The sequence below is a fragment of the Rhinatrema bivittatum genome, chromosome 4 (assembly GCF_901001135.1).
Source record: "Rhinatrema bivittatum chromosome 4, aRhiBiv1.1, whole genome shotgun sequence".
NCBI lineage: Eukaryota > Metazoa > Chordata > Amphibia > Gymnophiona > Rhinatrematidae > Rhinatrema > Rhinatrema bivittatum.
The window spans coordinates 400,886,847-400,905,912 of NC_042618.1; the positions used below are offsets into that span (position 1 = coordinate 400,886,847).

Below are 19,066 nucleotides of genomic sequence, written 5' to 3' on the forward strand. Positions count from 1 at the left end.
TTACCATCAGTATCAGTAACAGCAGTGGGATTTTCCATTCTCTTGCAGTCTCTCCATTAGCTGTCTGTGATTGGCTAGCCTAAAGGCATAAGATGTATCTTAAGGTAGAGAGTGTGTGGTCATTTTGAGTTGGCTCTTGAAGAGTAAGGAATTGTTTTTACTTCCACCCTGCTGAGTTTGGGCCCACCAACACAACTTGGTATTTTTCTCGCTTTTAGAGGAAATTCTTCATCAGTACACTCCCTGTCTGAGAGGGTTTGCCTCCTTTTTTTAAGAGAGAGATATTTTTGTAGCGTTTTGACAGATTATTTATTAGTTTTTCTTGTTTTGGAGAGGGACAAACCCTCTAATACAGAAAGCAGGGGCTAGAGACCTGTGAGTAACCCGACTACTTCCTAGAGCAAGTAAGACCATTGACAAAACTACCCAGGGTGAGATATTTTGGATAGAGACATTTGGATTTTCCCCCTTTTTGTTAATATGGAGGTTTTTCACACCCATCTTCACAATTTGGAGAAAGGAGATAGTTTTGTCAAGACTGGAACATCAGGCTTCTCTCCCAGAGAAGTCACACAGAGAGGAAGACGAGAACGGGATTATAACATCAAGATCTGGAGACTACCAATTGGATCTCCACTCCAAAGGGATCAGGGCACAGTTTGTGGGCATCGTACTGCACTTTGGCCTCAAGTTGGATCTTCTCGTAGGGAGGTGCTCTCCCCCCTAGGATTCCCCAATCTACTGGGCTGCTTGCACAGATGAGGAGACAGTGGCAAGCTCCCTTCCAGGAGCTAGAGAGATAGACACAAGCATCCTAGTAAAGAGACAATGTAAATAGTTCAGATGTACAGTTTCATTTGTGGAGCATTTATGGGACAATGATTGACGTTTTGGAAATAACCAGTAAACTTTATTTGAACACCCAGTCTGAATCCAGCCTGTTTGTCCCTGAGGAGAATACTGCAGCTATGATACACACACACACACACACACACATCAAGAGAGATACTCCATCACCTGGGCCACATAGGATTTCCTTCCCCCCACAGCAAGAGCTCACTCCCTGAGAGGTGCAGAGAGAAGGGGGAGGATGGCAAAAGCAGCTCTGATTAACAAATATTTTTATGGCCCTAGGGGAAACAGTAGACTCCCCCCTCCCCGATAAAGGATTACACAAAAAAGGAACTTTTAATGACAAAAAAAAAATCAATTAGAGCCTCAGAGGTTAGAAATCTACAAATGTTGTAAACGTATATACATTCCAGATGTTGTCAAGGATGTACTGTGAGGTTACCTCAAAGCATGTAAGAGATCTGGCGAGTGTGCAGAAGTCATTAGAGGCTGGTTCATATGCTGTTCCCAGTTCTTTTCTTGAAATTGACTTTATACATGTAATAGCTATTGCTGTCCCTGTAGTGCTAGTGCTTATGCTGTATACAAAGTTTTCTGAAGTACATGCTGTAACTGCCCTTTTCCATAATGGCACTCAGTTGTACTTTCACAGGCTGCATTTCTCAAATCTATCTCAGCAAGGATCAATGACCACCTTCCTATAGGATTGCTGGGCATTTTTTTCTCTGTTAAATTCTTTCTGTGCTCATGGTCTTTTTTCTGTCTCTATGGACATTCATTTCTTACATTTTATCCATGTTATATTTCATTTTATTTACTTTCCGTTTTCTTTCTGTGCTTCTGTCTGTAATTTACAGGCAGCCCTATGAATCTATACAATGTAGAAGGAATTCTGAGAACTTTATAAGAACTTCTTGTGCTGCCAGGGCTCTATCTATAACTAATCAATGTGCTTATTTTCTTTACAGGATACTTTTCAGATCACTTTCCCAACAGCAGGACACTGGGGGATATTGGTGAGTCATTTCCTGTCATTTGATTTCTTATGAGATGTGATCAGGGAGTGATTTTTGAGATGCTGGTGGCCAGTTGGGTAGGAATGGATTGGAGCAGGGTCGGTGTTTGGTTTAAATTTTTGTCACTACTCCTTATGGGGGTTGGAGGCATTGGGAATGTTATTTATTTTGTATTTGTGATTTTGATCATATTTGCTAGTTTTATCATCATTTTTGATAAGATGTAAGCCATCCTGTTTTTGCTTTCTTTTTAGGAGGGCAGGATAGAAAAATGAAATGTATTGTAAATAAGAGGAATTAAACGCTCTATCACTCTACCTTTACTGCACTGAATGGAAAGAGAGCTGGATGCATGGAGGTGGTAGAAGCAAAATTAGTAATGCAATTCAAAACAGTGTTCGATAAGTCAAACATTCTTAGCTGAAAAAAACGAAGGGAAAGACAGAGCTTAGCTGTGCTTTCACACATTATGGGCCGGATTTTCAAAAGGTTACACACGCCGGGCCTATTTTAAAAAGGCCCAGCGGCACGTGTAAAGCCCCGGGACACGACTGGCTTTACAAAAGGGGTGGTCCGGGGGCGGGGTCACGCTCCCAGCAGAGCGGCCTTATTTGCCACTGTGCTGAGGATCGAGGGCCAGCAGTCGGCCGGCGCGCACCAAAGGTAAAATAAAGGTCGGGGGGGTTAGAGTAGGGCTAGGGGGGAAAGGTTAGGGGAAGGGGTGGGAAGGTCAGGCTAGGGGAAGGGAACGGGGAAGGCAGCGTGGCTCGGTGCGCGCAAGGTGCACAATTGTGCACCCCCTTGCGCGCGCAAATTTAAAATCGGGTGTACATGTGCGCTCGCCGAGTAGCGCGCGCACATGTACGCCCGCGCGCACCTTTTTAAAATCTACCCCTATATCAGGAAGAATTTGGGCAGACTAGATAGGACTTACAGTCCTTATCTGCAGTCATAATCTGTTGCTTGTTAATCATTCATATGCCCAGCTCTGTATAAAATCAGTCACACAGTTGTAGTGTCCCTCCCTCAGAGCACACAATAGATGAAGTCAGAGAGGTATATAGTTGAAGATTACACAGTGGGCGGTGGTGTAGGCAATCACTCTGTGCTCTAACCCCTATGCCAGGGATTCCCAACCCCATGTCTTTGAGGGCTGCAGACAGGTTTAGTTTTCAGGGTAACCAAGAAAAGCAAATTAACCTTGTTCTTGGACCATATGCATGCAAATACATCTTATGGATATTCACTGTGGATTTCCTGAAAACCATATCTGTTTGTGGTATTCACTGAGAATCCTTGCATTATGCTGCCAGCCTTTGCATGTCTAAGACAGTGCTTTCCAACCTTATCCTGGAAGCACATCTGATAACTCTGGTTTTCAGGATTTCTGCAATGAATATGCATAAGATATATTTGCATACATGGGAGACCCAGTACTTACAAATTTATCTCATGCATATTGTTTGCCACTGTTCTAAAAACTAGACTGGTTAGGTGTGCCTCCAGGACAGAGTTGGGAAACACTGGTCTATGACACAGGAAATATTTTCAGTTTTCCATTGTAGATTGAGACACTATTTTACTAAACATATTTTGTGCAGTTCTTCCAAAGAAAATCAGTTAGTGGCGCGTGCGCCCCCCAGACCTTCCAAGCTTATGGGCCCATCTACTAACCGAGTGTGTAATGGAGCTCAGTCTGTGTTTGTCATGATTTGACTCTCTTAAAGATGCACGTAATCCGGCACAAATCAGTTTCTTTCATGATACTCAGCTGAATCAGTTTCTTTAATATCAAGTGCATCTTTTAGGAATTCTGGTTTTAGAAATACAAATAAAATGGTGCAAGTTTTCATGATTCATCGTAGAATATTTCATTTCTGCAGATAGCTATAGAAAAAACAGCATGTACATCCAGCAGTGCTTTGATAGGCTACATTTGCTTTGAAGATAGAAGAAAACACACTTTTGTGAAAAAAACAAAAGCCTCTATAAAATGCATGGGAAAGCATTCTATCCAATCTTTCATAAATAAGTTCTTTGGATCAATGATCAGTAAATGCTAATTATTGTATCCCTGCCCATCTATTGAAATGTACCATATCCTTAGGGGTCATTTACATTTTTAACCACAGGGAATAAAACCAATTTATTTGGAGAGATTTTTTCTGTTTTGTTAAATGTATTTATATATTTATTTGAAACTTGTATACAGCAAATCACATTTTCTAAACAGTTTAACAAAAAAACATTCATAAATATCATAAATAATATTATATAAACAAGTCACATTTAAAACAAAAACACACCAATGTCAAACTGGCTATCATCATAGTCATAGCTTATACTACATATTCTGTATGATCTAAATATATATATATATATATATATATATATATATATATATATATATATATATGCGTGTGTGTGTGTGAATGTATATCTTGTTTTCTAATTTTGGGGACCAGTAGACTAAAACATTTTAATGCTATTCCAAGCATTAATAATTTTTAAGTGCCTTCATTGTCAATTACAAATGGTTAGCACACGTCAATGATGCTGTTAACATTTGTAAATTAGCTTGTAATAATATTAATTCAAAACCTTTGCTAATGAAGTAATAACATGCTTTACCAATTAGTGCAGCAAATAAGTATGCATATTAAAATGTGCAAAATGCATGGTAGACACATTAACACTAAAAAAACATAACTATACCTTGCCAAGGTGTAGTTAAGTTTTTGTGATATCAGCTGCATGAATGTTTATACATTGTATGCATGTACTTGAGCATCCATGATAACATATTTGCATTTCATTGCACATATTAACAGCAGATGTTACTGTACTTTAGTGCATCAGCCCCTTAATTCTTATCTTTAATGAAAATAAGAAAGGCAATATCAAGTCAAGAAATTAATTATAAGTAAAATAAAAGTTCCTATCCTTTAATTTACATCCTTAGGGCCAGATTTTATAACATGCACGTGGGCGCAGATTTGTGCTTGCAATCCGGTGCGCACAAATCTACGCCCGATTTTAAAACATGCGCGCAGCCGCGTGCATGTTATAAAATCCAGGGTCAGCGCACGAAAGGGGTGCACACTTGTGCACCTTGCGCGCGCCGAGCCCTAGGAGAGCCCCGATGGCTTTCCCCGTTCCCTCTGAGGCCTCGGAGGGAACTTTCCTTTCGCTCCCCCCCACCTTCCCCTCCCTTCCCCTATCTAACCTGCCCCCCAGGTCTACCTAAATCCCCCCCTACCTTTGTTATCCTTTTTACGCCTGCCTCTGGCAGGCGTAACTTGTGTGTGCCGGCCAGCTGCCGGCACATGATCCTCCAGCACGGCCACCGTGCAGGAGGCTTTGATCCCGCCCCCGCCCCCTTCCGGCTCCTTTTTCAAAGCCCCAGGACATACGCGCGTCCTGGGGCTTGAACGTGTCGCCGAGCCTATGCAAAATAGGCTCGGCGCGCGCAGGGGGCACTTTCTCGGGGTTATGCGCGTAAGTTACGCACGTAACCCTTTGAAAATCTGCCCCTCAATATAACAGTTGATCAGAGGTTATCATCATACACTTAGCCAGTCAGATTTTCAGGATTACAGTGAATATGCATGAGATAAATTTGCATATAAATGAGGCAATGTTTGAAAATTAACCTCATGCAGATTCATTTTGGATATCCTGAAAATCTGACTGGCTTGGTGTGTCCTGAGTGCTGGGTTGAGAACCACTGCACGGATAACACAAAATGTTATCCGTGCAGTGGTTCTCCTTTCACAAATATCACATTCCTGGGGACTGAATTAGAATGTCTACATGATTTACAGGTTGCTGAAGGACAAGCTGACAGTTATCCAGTATAACATCTGATCTGTCAGATCAAGATCATGCTGACCCGAGGTGGGCCATAGATGCTGTAGTGCAGCAGCATAGTCACAGCTAGCAGGAAGCTCTCTCTCGCAGGAAGGGGAAAATAGGATGAGAAAGATCTGGCTTGAATGCACAGGTTAGATTCCATTGTTAGGTCATCTAATACCAATTCATAAATGTGTCATGTGTCATAATGGCCTTGTGTGTCATTACTGGGAAAAGAGCACTTAAGGAACCAGGGGGGAGGGGGGGGGGGTGCATGCATATAACTGTTGAAGAAAAGACTTTGTGTATCAGATCAATGAATCATATAAAGTATTCTATTATATAGAATAGAAGAAATATTACATTAAAAAATACAGAAAGAAGCTAAAAGCTTTTTTGTTTATGCAGACTTTCTTTTGCTTGACAGCATTTTGTGATGGTAGATATATTATGTGGATCTTTTATTAATTTTATGTTTTATCTCTGTTTCATTTATTACAATGTTTTTAATGTTTTATGCTGTTTAGTATTATATATGGATGGGCATTTGGGAAAAACAAAATAGGAAATTAGACGAAATTTCCTATTTCATTTCATTATCAAAGTGAAATGATTGAAAATCTGACGAAATTTTGTTGATTTTCACGTTTTGATTTGAAAACAATTGAGCCATCAGACCTAGGCCCAGGCCCAGGCCCAAAGCAGGGGCCTCGCCTATGGAATAGGCCAAGATCCAAAGCAAGGCCCTCGGCCTAAGTCAGAATGTGACACCAGGGCCTGGGCCTGGGTCCAAGGCTGGGGCCTCGCCTAGGCATAGGCCATGGCCTGACACACAAACTGCAGCCCAGGCCTGAGCATGACGCTGGGGTCTCAGCCGAGGCCCAAGCCTAACATTAGAGCCTTGACCAAGACCCCCCATAAAATATAAAAAACTTACCTGCGCTGGGGATAAAGCATCATGGTCCAGGCCCATGCTCGACACCTGGGCCTCAGCCTGGGCCCAGGCCCGACGTTGGGACCTGTTCCAGAGTAGGCATTCTGATGCCTCTACCTTGGCCTAGCTCAGGGCCTGGGTCCAGACTTGACACCCTGACTTGGTCTGGAGACTGGGTTGCAATGCTGGGCCTTGGCCAGTCCCAGGCCTGATGCTGGTACCCAACCCAAAGGCTGTGCCCTGACACCTAGATTTGTGCCTAGTGTGACCCAGTCCGGAGGCCAGGTCCCAATGCCTGGGCCTCGGCCCATGGTCAAGCCCAGGCCTCGGAGAGCTCCTCTTCCATCTTATTTTCTTTGACTCTTGAAGCCAACAGATGCCATCTTCTGGGATCATTTTGATAAGTGGCATTATACGACGATCTCAGCCTATGCCCTATGCAAGACTCAGGCTTCAGTGTTGGATTCCCCACATACTGAGTAAGTGGGCCCAAGGAAGACCCTGGCCCTGGAATTTTTTAGGGTGAGAGGGATGGATGGGAGGCTTGAGTAGCCTCCAGAAGGTCCCTTTTCTATTTTTGTGTTGCTGTTGGGGGTTTTTTTGTATAAATGATTATTTCATTGTTTTAATGAAATAATCAAAATAAATATTTGACAAAACAAAATTCGTGGAAAATCAAATCCCCGAAAACGAAATGAAAAAACAAAATGAAAATCTTTCTCCTTTCCACACCTAGTATTCTATGTCTTTTTTTTTTTTAATTATTATTATTTATTTATGCAATTTTAAACAAAGTGTATTAAGAACTTCATCACAGAAATAAGAGAATAACATAAATAGAAAAGGGGGAAAAAAGATCACAAAGCAAAACTCTAAATCCAAGAGATTTTACACTTGTACATTCAGCCATGATTACATATTTTACGTAATTAAAAATAATGTTATCCTCATAATACTAAAGAAAAACAATAAAGGAAGGGGGTCGAAATTTAGGGGAGTAAAAAGAAACAAAATGAGGCAAAAGCTATAACAGGACCCCGAACAAACTAAATGCTGATCCTATTATAACACTATGAATCTGTGAAAACTGGAGAGGACATCATTATCTTCCTAGGGGTAGATTTTTAAAAAAAGCGCGATCGCGTACTTTTGTTCGCGCAGCAGGCGCAAACAAAAGTACACTGGATTTTTAAAGATACGCGCATAGCCGTGCATATCTTATAAAATCCTGGATCGGCGCGCGCAAGGCTGCCGATTTTGGGCAGCCTGCGCGCGCCGAGCCACGCAGCCTGCCTCCATTCCCTCCGAGGCCGCTCCGAAATCGGAGCGGCCTCGGAGGGAACTTTCTTTCACCCTCCCCTCACCTTCCCCTCCCTTCCTCTACCTAACCCACCCCCCCGGCCCTATCTCAACCCCCCCCCCTTACCTTTGTCCTTCGATTTACGCCTGCTAGAAGCAGACGTAAATCTACGCGCGCCAGCGGACTGCTGGCGCGCCGTCATCCAACCCGGGGACTGGTCCGGAGGCCTGGACCACGCCCCCGGGCTGGCACCACACCCCCGGTCCCGCCCCCGAAACGCCGCGTCCCGCCCCTGAAATGCCGCGTCATTCGGCCCCGCCCCCGACACGGCCCCTTAAAAAAAAACCCCGGGACTTACACGCATCCCAGGGCTCTGCGCATGCCGGCGGCCTATGCAAAATAGGCGAGCAGGGCTTTTAAAATCCGCCCGCTAGTGTTTAGAAAGGCTTGTAACTACTCAGGAGCCAAAAAAAAAAATGTCTCAGAACGAAACTTCACCAAACATTTACAAGGATAGTGTAATAGGAAAGTTGCCCTCAGCCCCAGAGTGTCCTTCCTTAATGCTAGAAAGCCTTTGCAGCATTGCTGAGTTAACCTTGAAATGTCCGGAAAAATTCTGATTCTGCCCGAAGAAAGGAGAATTTAGATTTTTAAAATATAATGACATCACTTTAGATAAATCTGTGTCAAGAACAAAATAAATTAACAAAGTGACTCTTTCTATAATTTCTGGTCCTGATGACTCTACAAAGTCAATAAGATTCACAGGAGGACACTGAGATCAGACAGAGGCACCAGTAGATAATTGAAAAGGTGAAGACAAAAAGGTAATTGAAGGAAGTTCACCAGAAGGAATACCAAGAACTTGTGACAAATATTTCTTTAAGGTAAAGTCAGGGAGTTCACTCAAAAGTTTAGGAAAATTGAGGTCCGAAGATTCAAATGGCGAGAAGAATTTTCCAACAGTTCAAGCCTCCAAGAGAATACTCCACTATCATGTATAAGAGAGAGTAGATTGAAGCCCCTGAATTTTAGCATGTAATTTTATTTTAATGTATGTTATATATAATAATGGAGTGTATTATTTTTATTTGTGAATGACAATTTGTTATTTACATGGATCTTTTGGAACATAAGAACATAAGAAACTCCATACTAGGTCAGAACATAAGAAACTCCAAACTAGGTCAGATCAAGCCCAGCATCCTGTTTCCAACAGAGGCCAAACCAGGCCACAAGAACCTGGCAATTACCCAAACACTAAGAAGATGGAATAGAGGAAGAAATAAATAATATGATAGAATTTTTAATGAATTTTTGTAGAACAATATTTCTGGTTTATATTTTATATGAAATTTGCTTCCTTTATGTCCGAGTGCTGTCCCAGTAACTGGAATCTTTATATGTTGTGATGCCTTCTATTGGGACAACAACAAAAATTAAAGAAATAAGAACTTCCATACTGGGTCAGATCAAAGCCCATCAAGACCTGCTCCCTGTCTCTTATAGGGGTCCCAAAGAATAGAGCATAACCAGGGATAAGAAGTGCCTCTCGCAAGTATACATGGGGCAGGTTTTCAAAAGGCCCGGCGACGCACATAAAATCCCGGGACATGTGTAAGTCCTGGGACTTGCAAAAAGGGGAGGGGCGGGACCAGAGGCTCCTGGCACAGCGGCCATATTTGCTGCTGTGCCAGGGATCGCGAGCTGGCAGTCAGCCGGCGCGCGCAACTTACTTCAGCCCCAGGGCTGAAGTAAGATTGGAAATAAAAGAAAAAGGAAGAAAAAGGTAGGGGGGGAAAGGGCAGGGGAGGCAGGGGAAGGGAAGGGAAGGTGGGGGGTAGGGAAGTTCCCTCCGGGGCCACTCCGATTTTGGAGCGGCCTGGGAGAGAACAGGGGAAGGCAGCACGGCTCGGCTCGCGCAAGGTGCACAATTGTACGCCCACGCGCAGGTTTGAAAATTCACCCCTCAGCTAATAATGGTTTAAGGACTTTTCCTCCAGAAGCTAGTGCAATCTCTTTTTGAATCCAGCTACACTAACTGCTTTTACTACATCCTTGTGTGCTAGGAGAAAAAAAAACCTTCTCTGATTTCTTTTAAATGTGCCACTTAATAGCTTCATGGTGTGTCCTCTAATCCTAATATTATTTTCAAGCGTAAACAACTGATCCTTGGTTACCTGTTCCACCCCACTCAAGATTTTTTTGACCTCTATCAAATATCCTTCCAGCCATTTCTTCTCCAGGCTGAGAAGGGCAGGCGCAATCCCCACTTACTCCTGCCATACCTAGCTGTACAACACAATGGTGCTGGTTACACCTGAAGCTGGTGTCGTCTACCTCAGGTGCAGCCTGTGCCATTATTTTATATGGCCAGTTAAGGCAGGCATACATGAGGGATCACTCTTGCCCTTTGGACCAGGGGACACCCAGAAAAGGGATAAGTGAGGGCCAGAGACCTCCCTGGCAATTACATTCGGGGAGGGGGGGCAGGTGAAGGGTCAGAGGGGCCTTGGAAGGCCCCAGCTGAACTCAGCTAAGTCCAATGAGCTAGGTCTGAGTCTTCATTTGTGGGACAAATGGGGGCTCAGAGAGGCGGTGGAGACCCTGACTGAATTTCTTGGGGGCGGGATGAGGTTAGGAGTCAGGGAGGTCTGTTTTTTTATTTCAGGGTTTTTAATTGTTTTTTTTTCTTTGCATAAACAAACCAAATCAAGAAAAGAAAATTAAACTGAAAAACAGAAAAAAAAAATCCAAGAAAAAAACCGAAATAATTTTTTCCATGCACATCCCTAATTACCTTTTCCTAATTCTCCTATATCTTTCTTGAGATTGGATGACCAGAAATGCATACAAAATACTCAAAGTGAGATTGCACCATGGATCGATACAGAGGGATTATGATATCCTTTGTTTTATTTTCCATTCCTAAATCCCAATAAAGCCTAACATTGTTTTTGAGACGCTACTGCACGTATAATCTTGTAGCTTATGTGCTTTCAACACCACACAGAGCCCTTCACCAGACCTAAACAGTCTTGATAGCTCTTTTACTGCAACATTTTTTTCTGTTGATCCTTTTGAAGGTATCACAGCCTTATGAAATTCCAGTTCACCCCAGGACCAATATGGCTACTAGAACTCTATGCTACAGTACCATGTAGTTGCTGAGTACATGGATACTTGCGTGCAAAATCTTTCCTCACCTCCTATATGCAAAACATAAAATTTCCTTTCAGAAAATATTCTGAAATATTTTATGATTGTTCATTTAAATTCTTCAGTTGCTCTGAAGATGCTATTGCTGACACAAGTAGATAGAAGTGAAACTATCTTTTTATTTTCCCCAAGATTTGAACCTTGATATCCTGAAAGTCCTAGGATAGAGATGCTATCGCCATAATCCATGGGCAGCCTCAAACCGCGTAGAAATCCATTGTCTGAAAAAAAGTAAAAATTATCATTTAAGATGTATATAAGTCTGGAACTTCTGGGAAACACATATGAAGATGCCTGCGCACAAGGCAGATTGGGAGCCAGTCAGATTCTAGGGCCAGGTAACTTCAGAAAGGAAAGAGAAAAAGATTAGAAGGTTCTGAGAGGCAGAAGCTAATTTTCAGTCAGGTCCATGGTTGGCAGCATGTGGCATTAATGAAAGATTAGGATTTCAGAAACTGGTAAAAAACAAAAATTTATAAACAATTGGAATTAAGCAATTAGTAGTGACTGGCTGTATGTGGTAATCTCTGCTGAAGAACCCTGTGGGCAGTATCTTTTCCAAAATTACAGAGTCCCCTTCGCTTCTTGTAGTAGAAAAATAGGTTGTTCTAAATTATTTTGTCTAAGTTCTAGTTTATTTCTGCAGTATAAGAATGTCCAGAGATTGTCTTACATGAGTGTTTGAAACTGTATGAGTTTCAAAGGTGGTCTCATAAGCTTATGTACAGCATCGGATAATAGGGATGTGCAGCCAAAAAATATTTGTTGCATTCGTGATACATATTCGTCGGGGGTCATTTCCGTTGCATTCGGACTTATAGTGCCCCCGATACATTGATATGTGAATTCGTTTTCCAGTTCCCATTAAAGTCAATGGGGGAAGGATTTCCAGCCTATTTTGGGCTGCAGAATTGGGGTTTTATTATCAATTTTAATGAAACTTCTGGGGAGCAATCATTACAACAACAAAAGAGCTCCAAGGTACTTACACTGTCACAAAGTGGCACCAAAGTGGCATGAATAGCCTAAGGCACTGTAAAGGTGCAAAGGGGTACCAGAAGTGGCAAGAGTGCAGCTAGAGTGTCAAAAACACACCACAGCTTCAATAGAGAGCACCGATAACAGATGCATGAACCCTCGAAGGCAGCATGACAGGCAAAGCGGCAAAACAAGTGGCATTGACATCCTACAGCACAATGAAGGGGGAACATAGCAAGCAGAAAGACTAGCACCAACACACTGAGGAACCATGATAGTGGCAATAACACCACAAGGAGTTGAGTGAGTCATCTGGTGATTGGCAGCAAGGCAGAGTGGCAGAAAGTTGATAGGGGTAAGACAGGCTGGCAGAGCCGAGGTAGTCAGTTCCCTGTGGGTTGATAAGGGAAAGACAAGGAGGCAAGACAAGACGAGGCTCCGCATGTGATGGGACTGTCAACTGTGCATACTGTGCACCCAACCCATCTTGAAACAGGGACCATGGAGTCTAACACAAGTGCTAGGACCTGAAACATGATGAACTATGCCTGGGTGGAGTGGAGCATCTGCGGGAGCCGATTTTGGTGGTAGTAGCAAATATTCAAACAAGAGACCTGGGGAGAGTTCCCTTTCCAATGAGCAGGAAAGGGCTCCCTAGAATGGGATCACCCCTAAACAGCGGTTCAACATAGGACAGAGGACAGATACAGGCAGGCTACACACAGGACCCCGAGGGTCTGTAGTGTGAGAATATCCTTGACAAAAGACAGGTAGGCCGGAAAGAGGTCAGAGTACAGCTTGGCATAGAAAGAGGTTGATTTCAAAATGGAAGAAACGTCTGGACGTAAAACACTAATAAAAAGGACTTCATCAAGTGAAGTAAAATCCCAAATGCCAGCTGTTGTTTTAGTAGAAACAGAGGCTTTGAAGAACTTTACTATTCCGAAGCTAAGAAGAAGTACTAATAAAGTGTGCTTGGCACCTAGCAACACAGATAGAAGAGAGTACATACAGATGAAGTATACTTTAGAAGAATCAAGATTTGATATGTGCTATCATCTGCACTCTTCCTGGCATTTTAGTGATATGAAACTTGAATATACATACAACAATCGTCAATGCCGAGGTGGAGGAGGTTACCATGTAAACAAACAGCGGTTCAACATGGGTCAGAGGGTAGATAGTTACAGGCAGGCTACACCTGGGGAGAGTTCCCTTTCCTATGAGCAGGAAAGGTCTCCCTAGAATGGGTTCGCCCCTAAACAGCAGTTCAACATGGGTCAACAGGTCTTAAGAGATAGGCTGCAACACCATGGAGAGTTCCCTTTCCTAAGAGCAGGAAAGGACTTCCTTGGAATGGGTTGGCCCCTAGAGTGGAGCACGAGCCTTCAAAGCATGGCGACAGGGAGCAGGGTGCCATGTGAACAGCAGTTAAACATGGGTCAACAGGTCCTAAGAGATAGGCTGCAACACCGGGGAGAGTTACCTTTCCTAAGAGCAGGAAAGGGCTTCCTTGGAATGGGTTGGCCCCTAGAGTGGAGCACGAGCCTTCAAAGCATGGCGACAGGGAGCAGGGTGCCATGTGAACAGCAGTTAAACATGGGTCAACAGGTCCTAAGAGATAGGCTGCAACACCGGGGAGAGTTACCTTTCCTAAGAGCAGGAAAGGGCTTCCTTGGAATGGGTTGGCCCCTAGAGTGGAGCACGAGCCTTCAAAGCATGGCGACAGGGAGCAGGGTACCATGTGAACAGCAGTTAAACATGGGTCAACAGGTCCTAAGAGATAGGCTGCAACACTGGGGAGAGTTACCTTTCCTAAGAGCAGGAAAGGGCTTCCTTGGAATGGATTGGCCACTAGAGTGTATAATGGTACAAATTGTTCGGATTTAATCATTTGCAAACAGATCATGACTTCATAAGCAAGACGAAGGAAGTTCTCTGCCCTGAAACTAAAGAAAACTCTTTGTTTTATTTAAGGATCAATGCTGTGAAGGAGTACTAGTTTTAATTGCCAGAGACTGAGGTTTCCCTTTGCAAAGAGGGTTCAGCCATTAGGAATGGACGTAAGGCCTGGACGGACAGGCAGAGCAATCGAGGTCAAACACTTGTAGGAACATAAGGCCTGGATGGACAGGCAGAGAGCAATCGAGGTCAAACACTTGTAGGAACATAAGGCCTGGACTGACAGGCAAAGCAGTCGAGGACAGAAGTCAATCCCACCTAGGGACATAAGGCCTGGACTGACAGGCACAGCAATCGAGGTCAAACACTTGTAGGAACATAAGGCCTGGACTGACAGGCAAAGCAGTCGAGGACAGAAGTCAATCCCACCTAGGGACATAAGGCCTGGACTGACAGGCACAGCAATCGAGGTCAAACACTTGTAGGAACATAAGGCCTGGACAGTTGACGGTCAGGCACAGCGTTTGAGGTCAGGCCCTTGTAGGGACGTATGGACTGGGCAGTGGACGGTCAGGCACAGCGATTGAGGTCAGGTACATGTGCTGCAGTGCTTATATTAACTGAAGCATAGGAGGCAGTTGGAGCTGCTGCAAGGCTTTGAATTGCTTTTATTCATCTTGCCATTCACAGGGAAAATTTGGAAACCCATGCAAAGGCAAGTTTACTTTCAAAAACACTAGCATTTCCATCAACTCTGGTGCCAGCCTTGAATGGTGAGGGCTCATGATATCCCCTGTCATTGAAAAGACACGTTCACTGGGCACACTGGTTGGTAGACATGACAGATATCACTGAGCCACTTTGGCTAGGTATGGCCAGACAGTGGACTTGTGTGCCCAATATGCCAGCGGATCTGTCTGCATGTTCTCTATTGACTCTGAGAGATACCGTGTCACTGACAGCTGTGCTGGTGTCTCCTTTGCTTGGGCGGGCTCAGAGTCACTCATGCCAGCTGCTTTCTCTCTCGCCCGTTGCACAATTGATGAATCTTTATGGGCAACATGCCTTGGGCGTTCTGACGTGGAGGAGGAGGTACTATCTGTCGCTGACACAGTGCTGCTCCTGCTTGGGCTAGCAGCACAACTCTCTGAAGTGCCTGCTGTTTCCACCTCTGCTTAAAGCCTAATCTGTCTCCGCCTATGGCGCTCCTGTTCATGGACATTTGCTAACAGCAGCTCTTTCACAAATGACAGACAATTGGACTGTAGGGGGAGTTTCCCTTTCACACGGGGATCACAGACTGAGGCGAGCATGTATTATTTATTTATTTATTTAACACTTTTTTATACCGACCTTCATAGTAATAACCATATCGGATCGGTTTACATAGAACAAGGGTATAACTGAAGCAATAAATAAAATAGTAATTAACAAGAGAGGTGAATAAGGCAAAGTTACATTTAACAAGGAGGAAAAAACTTGGGAAGCTTAAAGCTGGAAGAAAGAAAGGCAGGAGGAATAATAACATAAAACAAAAGGAATTTAGGTTAGAGCATAATGTGCTTTAACCTGTGATTGTCCTTCGTTCAAAAGGATAGTGGACCTCTATCCTCTATGTCCAGGAGAGATAAAATATGATTAGTGATTGTCTGGAGGGTCATCGAATGCTTGGTGAAATAGCCACGTCTTGAGTTTTTTTCTGAACGTAATTAGACAAGGTTCTAATCGGAGGCTTGAAGGAATGTTGTTCCATATAGCTGGTCCTGCTATTGAAAAAGCTCTGTCTTTTGTCGAGGAAAGGCGTGAGGCTTTGGTAGGGGGGAAATTCAACGTGCCTTTGTGAATATCTCTAATTGGTCTGTTGGAAGAGTGTAATTTGAAGGGGATTTCAAGGTCGAGTTGGAGTTGATGATGGATAGATTTGTGTATTAGGGTGATTGATTTGTAGAGGAATCTAAAATTTACTGGTAACCAATGTAGTTTTCTGAGGATGGGTGAAATGTGATCTCCACGGCTGGAGTTGGTTAGTAATCTCGCTGCCGCATTTTGTATCATCTGCAGTGGTTTGGTGGTCGATTTGGGGAGGCCGAGGAGAAGGGCACTGCAGTAGTCTATCTTGGCAAATAGTAGCGCTTGGAGGACTGTCCTAAAGTCTTGGAAAAAAAGAAGTGGTTTGAGTCGTTTCAGAACCTGGAGTCTATAAAAGCAGTCTTTGGATGTGGTGTTGACCATTTTCTTTAGGTTTAGTCTATTATCCAGCAGTACCCCTAGATCTCTCACATGCTTGTGGGTGATGAGTGCGTTGTGTGAGGATGATAGGTGAATATTTTCATCGTTTGAAGAGATGAGGAGGAGCTCCGTCTTTGAGGCATTAAGGACCAAGTTTAGTCTATTGAGGAGGTTGGTGATAGATATAAGGCAGTTATTCCAATGGGTAAGCGCTTTTGAAATAGATTCTGTAATGGGGATTAGAATCTGCACGTCGTCGGCGTACAGATAATGAATTAAATTAAGGTCGGTTAGCAATTGGCATAGGGGGAGGAGGTAAATATTGAAAAGGGTTGGAGATAGGGATGATCCTTGTGGCACACCAAGGGTGGATTTTGTTAAAGGCGATTCTTTATTATTGATTTTAACTTTGAATGATCTGTTGCAGAGGAAGGATTTGAACCAACTGTGGGCTGATCCGGAGATACCAATATCTGTTAGGCGATCCAGAAGGATGGAGTGGTTGACGGTGTCAAATGCCGCCGAGATGTCAAGCAGAACTAATAAAAAGGAGTAGCCTTTGTCTAGACCCATTATAATATGATCTGTAAGTGAAATAAGGAGAGTTTCCGTACTGCGTGCCTTGCGGAAGCCATATTGTGAAGGGTGTAGGATCTCATGATCTTCTAGGTACTCTGAAAGCTGGGAGTTTACCAACTTCTCCGTTAGTTTGGCTAAAAATGGAAGATTGGAGATGGGTCTGAAATTGGCTGGTTCATTAGGGTCTAGATTGTGTTTCTTGAGGAGGGGTTTGAGTGACGCAGTTTTTAGCCTGTCAGGGTAAATCCCTTGGGTTAAAAGGCAATTTATGATGCTTGTCAGATGTCCTGAAATCGTGTTTGGAATGAGGAGCAAAAGTTTCGAAGGGATGTTATCTGCTGGATGGCTAGATGGTTTCTGTCTTTTTAGTAGGGATTCAATCTCTTTGGATGATATTGATTCGAAGCTGTCGAATTTGCCTCCTTTGGGTGATTGAGGATTCTTGTCTGAGGTGAGAGGTAGAGTATTTGGTGGTAGAAGGGCGAGCGTGTTCTGTATCTTCTGTTGAAAAAATGAAGCGAGTTCATTCGCCTTAGATAGAGCTTGTTCGTCTGGGATAGACGGAGGGGTTGATTTCGTGATTTGAGTAACGTATGCAAACAGGGCCTGGGCATCGTATTGGAGATGATGAATTTTATTGGCGTAGAATTCCCTTTTTGTTAGAAGAATCACGGTCCTGTAGTGATGTAGAAAGCCTTTGTACTTAGACAGGGTAGTTGTGTTAGGGGTTTTTCGCCATATATTTTCCTTGTGACGTAGCTCCTGTTTCATCTGTTTTAGTTTAGGGGTAAACCAAGGTTGATTACCTTTTTTTGTAGGATTGATTGTTTTGGAGACTATTGGGCACCATTTGTTAGCAACTGTTTCCGTGATCTTGTGCCAGGAAGAAAGGGCTGAGTCAGGATTGGAGAGGTCTAGGTTCATGAGTTCCTTGGAGAGCTGATCACCAAGTATTTCGGATGGGCATGATTTCCTGAATTGAATGGTAGAAAGTTGAGGAGAGGTGTGTGTCTGTTTATCTATGGAGAAGGAGGATTCTATCAAGAAATGGTCAGACCAGGGGATTGGAGTGCAAGAAGGTACTGATGTGCATGAGAAATTAGAATTGATGAAAATTAAATCCAGAGTATGTCCTGCTTTATGCGTAGGACTATTAATGATCTGTGTGAATCCCATCGCACTGAGGGTGGTGAGGAGCGCTTCGCAGTTTGAGGAGCGAGGTATAATGTCTGTGTGAAGATTGAAGTCACCTAAGATCATAGATGGGAGGTCTAAGTTGATATGTTTCACGATGGATTCTATGAGTGGCGAAGGGTCTGTTTCTAGAACTCCGGGAGGAGCGTAGACTAGTAGAATTTGTTGTTGTTTTGACTTAACTAGGCCTAATTCTAATTTAGACTCAGTCTTGATGGTATGTGCGGATAGTTTGAAATCCTTCTTGGTAGCTAAAAGAAGGCCGCCTCCTCTTTTTTTGTGTCTGTGGAAGGTGAAGATGTCGTATATATGAATAGGAAGTTGATTGATTAGAGCAATATCAGTATTTTTTAGCCAGGTTTCTGTAATAGCGCAGATATCTGGTTTTGTGTCCTGGAGGTAGTCGTTTAGTATGTGTGTTTTTTTGGTTAGGGATTGTGCGTTGAAAAGGGTGACTGAAAGAAGTGTGAGGCCTAGTAGTTGGTTCAATGGTGAAGTCATGATTGGAATAATTCTTTTTTGTATGTTATAGGTGGGGTTGATTATGGAGATTCTCCTTTGGTATTGAATGATTGGGATATTGTAGGAATGCATAATGTTAGTTGGAGAGGCTGGCTGCTGGGAATGCTGGAGGTTAGAAGACCGCTGTGTGAAGCTTGGCGAATCCAGTCAGAAGAATGGTGGGCGAGTGAAGTCAAAAAATTGTCCCTTTTTGTGGGATCTAAGAAGTTCCTCTGAAGGATCTGATAGGAACTGCAGACAACTCTGACCGTTCCACGGGCTATCGGTGTGAATCTAGCGTGGTTTGCGCAGGTCTGGAATGTGAATTTTGGGCGCAGCTGTCTAGAAGTGGTTTGATAGGTTCTGTTGCTGGTGGATAGTGATAGAAGGTTAAAAAGGCTGTATTAAGATGATAGAGCTCTGAAGCTTCAAACAGTTGATGGTGACTCTGTTATACTGAGGGTGCTGAAACGGTAGGCAGCTGAAGATGCATTGAGATATGTGACCGGG

The 19,066-nt window shown here is 43.4% G+C and overlaps 1 protein-coding gene across 1 annotated transcript in view; it reads left to right on the top strand.

Annotated features, from left to right (window-relative positions):
- The window catches only part of TAFA1 (TAFA chemokine like family member 1), a 672,428-nt gene that overhangs the window by 446,732 nt on the left and 206,630 nt on the right, over positions 1-19,066 (top strand). The window contains exon 3 of the mRNA XM_029601058.1: positions 1,821-1,868. Coding sequence (XP_029456918.1) covers positions 1,821-1,868 — 48 coding nt within the window. The remainder of the gene's footprint in view (positions 1-1,820; positions 1,869-19,066) is intronic.